General features: G+C 40.9%; 1 protein-coding gene across 1 annotated transcript; it reads right to left on the bottom strand.

Annotated features, from left to right (window-relative positions):
* Positions 1-871: 871 nt before the first annotated feature.
* On the bottom strand, positions 872-1,744 carry LOC116218745 (barrier-to-autointegration factor-like). Its single transcript, XM_042703266.1, has 2 exons — positions 1,636-1,744; positions 872-1,362 (listed from the first exon to the last, which is right to left on the bottom strand). The coding sequence occupies exon 2, from the start codon at positions 1,313-1,315 to the stop codon at positions 1,043-1,045; it is 273 nt and encodes a 90-aa protein (XP_042559200.1). The 5' UTR covers positions 1,316-1,362; positions 1,636-1,744; the 3' UTR covers positions 872-1,042.
* Between the last annotated feature and the right edge of the window lie 3,785 nt (positions 1,745-5,529).

Below are 5,529 nucleotides of genomic sequence, written 5' to 3'. Positions count from 1 at the left end.
CCAATTCTGAATTTTATCACCTCAAACTTCATTTTATTGTATGAACTGTACATTCTGTTGTATATCCTGTTCTTACCTATGATTATACTAGTTTCTGTTTTCCGTTTACTGAGGGGGGTAGTAATATACGCCACTACATACGACTGACAATTTACATTTGTATTTGTTCATAATAAGTACATTTCGGAAAAGATTAATCAATATAAATGTCTCCCCTCAACAAATAGGTATATCCATATGCCCAGCTAAGACCTTTTACCAACCTGAGGATGGCGACGTGGCACGACTTTTGCTCATCAATCTTGTGAATTTACCATTCGGGGTAGTTATTACCATTGTAGTTAGGCTTTATAGTAATGTTTGATGAATCTCTTCATTACTTGCAAATACTCCATTTAGTTTTTGTACTAATAGGCCTAACGTTCCGATGAAAGGAGGGCTGTTTGTTTCCCATTTACAGAGCTGTGTGCGAACACCGGAGGGTTTTTTTCCCCACTGCAAACACTGGACGGACAGCTAAGACCACGAGTAGCAATTCAGTGTTTCACAATGTACGGCCTCTTCAAACCTAGCTTAGCTTAGCCTAGCATCTCACTAATAGGCTATTGGGCAAGTGTTTAAACTATCAAAATGTTTCGAATACTTCCATGGATTTAATTTTTAAATGAAATAATGTGGCTTTTCCAAAACTGAATCAAAGAGAACAATGAACACTTATACTGTTAATTCTTTATTTTTCCCATTAAAACAAGTTCAGCGTTAGAGAAGCTCTCAAGAAAAAAAAAAGAAAAAAAAAACTGTATTTCAGACTTCCCCTCAAATATATCAATAATGGATAACAAAGATAGCAGACCCTCATGCCCATATGCCCGTCTTATCGACCAGCAAACCAGAAGCCAATTTTAGACTAGTAGTCAATCTTCACTGCATTTGAACATAAGCAAAACATTTTACAGTAGCCTAATTAGGTTGACAAAGCCAGGTCTAAAAACATCTTGACCTTTTAAGGAGGGAAAAGAACAACGGCGTGTTGACGGACGCTCTACAGGTTGTTGTCGCTCCAATCCCGCAGTGCATGGTAGCAGCCTCCCTGCTGCTTGAAGTTGGCCCCGCTTTGGTCCTTCAGCCAGCCCTGGAACTCGTTGCGGTTCTCGTTCACGGTCAGGTACTTGCCAAAGACATCGGTGGCCTTGTGGTAGCCTTGCGACTGCAGCTGGCTGCCACACCCGGGTCCTATCCCGGGAAGAGCAGTGACTGGCTTGCCCTTCATCGGTTCGGAGCAGAAGGACTGATGCTTCTTGGAAGTGTTAGACATCTTGCGTATTGGTAGTTTCAAAATAGAAAGAGTTATTCAGACACGTCCTGTGGGAAGATAAATACACCCAACCGTCAATTACCTACCACTATTCAATATGCCAATTCAGAGGGGCAGTAGTTTTCTTTCGTTAGTTTATGTCACACTACACCATTTTTATTCTTAAGGTATTAAACAGCTGGCTGCTTGTGGGCCAATTGTATAGCCTGTAGGCAACCGTTTCGAAAATATAACTAATAAGCCTATATCATGGTAGCCTATGCTTAAATGCTAACATACAGTAACGGCAGTGTCTAATACCTATAGCATCTACGGCCTACCTTCCTCAAAGAGTTCCACAGTTGCAATAGAAAGACGCCTTTGGCGTGCGTCGTTTTATACTGGGTGAAGGCGCGCGAAGAAATAAAGGGGGGGAGGGGCACTCAATTAGGTGACCAGGTTGGTAGAAGTTCCTCCTTTTTTCATCGTGGTACAGGGGTAACATATCATTCTGTGACCAATGCCGACAATTTATTGGCATGTACCAGCTTGTAAGGGGGAAGGAATTAACTGTAGCTAATGTCAATGACGTTTTCAGACATAGGCTACGGTCTCTGGAATGTTACTTTCCACTCGCTTATTTAGGTTATTAAAATTTTAGTCAAGTCAATGGGCACAAAATGCATATTAAGTTTATTTAGGCCTATCATTGTCACGAATTCCCCTGAATTCTAGTTTGTTTTCATCTGGTTTTGCTTTCATGTCTTATCAACATCTCCTGTCATTTCAGATCTGGCCACTCCCACATGCCAGGCAATCTCCTCATCTCTCTCACCTGGTATTCCCCGCCCATCTCTTCACCTGCAGCTCATCTCCTAATTAGTATCTTTGTATTTATACCTGTCCACTCTCACTTGTTCCTTGCCAGATTGTCTCTGTGTTTTGCCAAGTTATCCTGTGTTTGTTCCCTTGCTATTGCCTGATTACCCTGTTTTGACCCTGTTTGCCTGTACACTGGATTTTGATTACCCTGCCTGCCCCTCTTTGGATTTGTCTGCTTGATTGATTGATCTCCCGGTTCAGACCCTGCTTGTCTGTTCATCGGATTCTGAATACCCTGCCTGCTCCTTGTCGGATTGTTTGTTTACCTGACGGATTTCCTAGTTTTGACCCTGTTTGAACTAACACGGAAGTAAACTGTACTTTCCCTACCCACTGTGTCTGTTGTCGTGCTTTTGGGTTCCTAATCTGTCTACTTGAAAAAGTTTGCATGTGTGTGCGAAGTGCAATCAGGGCAATTAGTTCCGCTGCCTGTGTGGAATAGTGTGGAAGTAGTGGCTGTGCGTTCAAGGTTTATTTGCTTGAACCATCAACAAACAATGGTTAAATCAGCTTCTGGAAAAGGCATATCTCGTAGGTCAGCTCTGGCTGCCTGTTTTATCTGTCTTTGCTACACAATCATGTGGATTACCATCCTCTGCCGTAAGTAAAAGTGTAGCTGGGTTAAATGTGACGCAGCGCTCAATAGTGATATGAGGCTGTGAGTGCAAAACAGTCATGCAAGATAATTGTCTGGCTGGTGACGTGTAAGCATGTGGAACTTTCAGTGTAAGTGGGCTGTGTAGTACAATAGGAGCAAAGGCCTGCACCGCCAAGGCTGCAGGCACTACTGCTTGTAAACATTCAGACATTGCTTGGGATACTGGATCTAGCCGTGTGGAAAAGTATGCCACTGGTCTCAACTAAGTCCCCACTTATGCATTAACACAGATGTCATATAACCTTTTTAACAGTCTTGTACGAATGGCTTATCGTGTCATGGATGTGCTAAGACAGCAGAACTGACCAACAGTTGTTTTATCTGTTCAAATGCCTGCTTTCTCCAGCTGACATGGGCTGAGAATAAAGTAAACTCTGCAACATTTGTGTTTCTAAGGCGTAGTTAGGAATCCATTATCTACAGAATTTAGTCACTCCCAGAAAATACATAATTTATGTCTTTGTCTGTGGCTGAGGTGCTTTTCTTAAAGATAGCTTTACTTTAGTGGACCACAGCTGCTAACTTTGTGGCCTTGTTTCTGCTAAAAATCTTAACAATGCGAAACAACTGTATGTTGTTTACAGTTCTTCTTACCTGGAGGAACAGCAGATACTTTTGAGTCAGCACTCAGCCCCCACCCAGCCTGTCTTAGTCCAATGCATCAGTCTAGGTTAATGTAGTTAGTGTGACAGGCTTAAATGTCTCTTTACTGTAAATCTTTTTGGGTCTAAACAGTGTATATTCTATACATAATAATATTTTTGGACACCACTTCTTTGACACACCATTGTTTAATTTATTCTTTATGTATTACCTGTGTCTGATCTCCACACTAGGGTTAGTTATGTTTCTATTTTCAGACTCTCATAGTTTGTTCTTGAGATCGCAATGCTGAGTCAACCCGAGCCCGACCAGAGGTCCCCCGTCTCACTCGTTTTTTGAGGAGGTTGAGGCCAGGGAATTTCCCTGGGGTGATCAGTCCCCTATACTGGTTCCGGGTCAAGGCACCTCAGTAATGAGAGATCAGTTCTTTAATTACATAAATTATGACAATAATTATCTGTGTTTTACCCATTGTAAAAAGTTTGTCTCAACCCCACATAAATACAACACACAGGAGTATCTCTAACTCTTTTTTCTTTTTCTTTATCTTAAGGAGACTGGAGATGGCTCTTCTAATTCGTCTCCCTCAGGAATATATCTATTCGTAACGGACTATACCCCTCTAACTAAGCTATATCATACATTTTAGATCCCTTGTTTCCCATTTTTTTTAATTATTGTTAAAGTTCAAGTTTCTTTACGTTTATGTTTTGTCTCTTAAGGAGACTGGACTAGACCTTGACACACAGGAGTATCTCTAACTCTCGAAAATTCTTTCGGGAAGATGTTCTCCAAAAGTTAGTCTCAACCCCACATAAAACACACACAGGAGCAGGAATATATCTATTCTTTCAGGAGGAAAGAGTTTAGTCTCTAACTCCTACAGAAAAACACACAGAAGTAGGAATATATCTCTTCTTTCAGGAGGAAAGAATTTAGTCTCTAACTCCTACAGAAAAACACACACAGGAGCGTTGTTAACTAACTAAATAAATAAATAATTAGTTAACTAAATAAAAGGGTCCAAATTCACACAAGAAGGTTTGTAACTCTAGCTAATTAAAGAGTCCAAATTCACACAAGAAGGTTTGTAACTCTCCAAAAGTTAGTCTCTAACCTCTGGCTATGATTGCCCTCCAGAGGCCTACCAGAGGACCGGAGATAGATAGCTCTCCCAGTATAAACACAAAGAACCATATCATCACGTACAGCTCAGATAGCTCTCCCAGTATATACACAAAGAACCATATACTCACCGTACAGCTCCGAGTCCAATCCCCTAGTCCAGGGGTTTTCAACTGGTTTTGTCCCAGGGACCACCATTCTGACCAGAAAGTAATCCGCGGCCCCTGATGTGCCAGTGATTCATAAAAAAACATTTTACAGTCCCCTACCCTTCTTTTTCATGTTTGTAACTGCCGCCGCCACGCCCCTTCCTCCCGCACACATATTCTGCCTATAATACTTGTCAGTGTAATTTCTTCGCTGAATATGGGTCTACATCAGTATTTTGGGAAATGCGACTTGGCTATTTAGACATAAATATGTCGACGGGCCCAGGTATTTTATAAAAATAAAAAAAGTCAATGGTGAACTGATCAACATAGGCTCATGTCGCGGACCCCCTACAATGCCGTCGCGGACCACCAGGGGGCCACAGACCCCTGGTTGAAAACCCCTGATTTAGGATAATCTATATCTTCGCTATAGCAGAATGATTGTGTGTTTTGTGGAATGCTACACGTGTGTAAAACAGACACGATGGACTATGGATTTCCCACAAGCAAAAAATCTGTAAAATGTATATACGTTTTTCTACAGTATTTAAGATAACAGTGTATTAACACATACAACCCCTTTCATATACAGCAACATAGAAATAATATTTGTTTTATATATGACCTGCATTTCAAAGGGAATTTTGCCATTTTAGTATGAAATGTATATGCAAGCTCTTGACCACAGATTTATCATGCAAGTATCGTACCTGACAAGTGTGATTTCTATGTTTCTTACAAATCTTTGGTGTATATATAGGTATATACCCATTTCAGTAGATGTGAAAATAATTGCAATTCTGTCTATATTTGGC

The sequence above is a fragment of the Clupea harengus genome, chromosome 23 (genome assembly GCF_900700415.2).
Source record: "Clupea harengus chromosome 23, Ch_v2.0.2, whole genome shotgun sequence".
In the NCBI taxonomy this organism is placed as follows: domain Eukaryota; kingdom Metazoa; phylum Chordata; class Actinopteri; order Clupeiformes; family Clupeidae; genus Clupea; species Clupea harengus.
The sequence above is the reverse complement of the archived record's forward strand: the minus strand, read 5'-3'. Positions and strand labels throughout refer to the sequence as shown.

What these genes read in the sequence shown, in the direction of transcription:
- LOC116218745 (XM_042703266.1), bottom strand. Translation starts at nt 1,315, where the DNA reads ATGTCTAACACTTCCAAGAAGCATCAGTCCTTCTGCTCCGAACCGATG.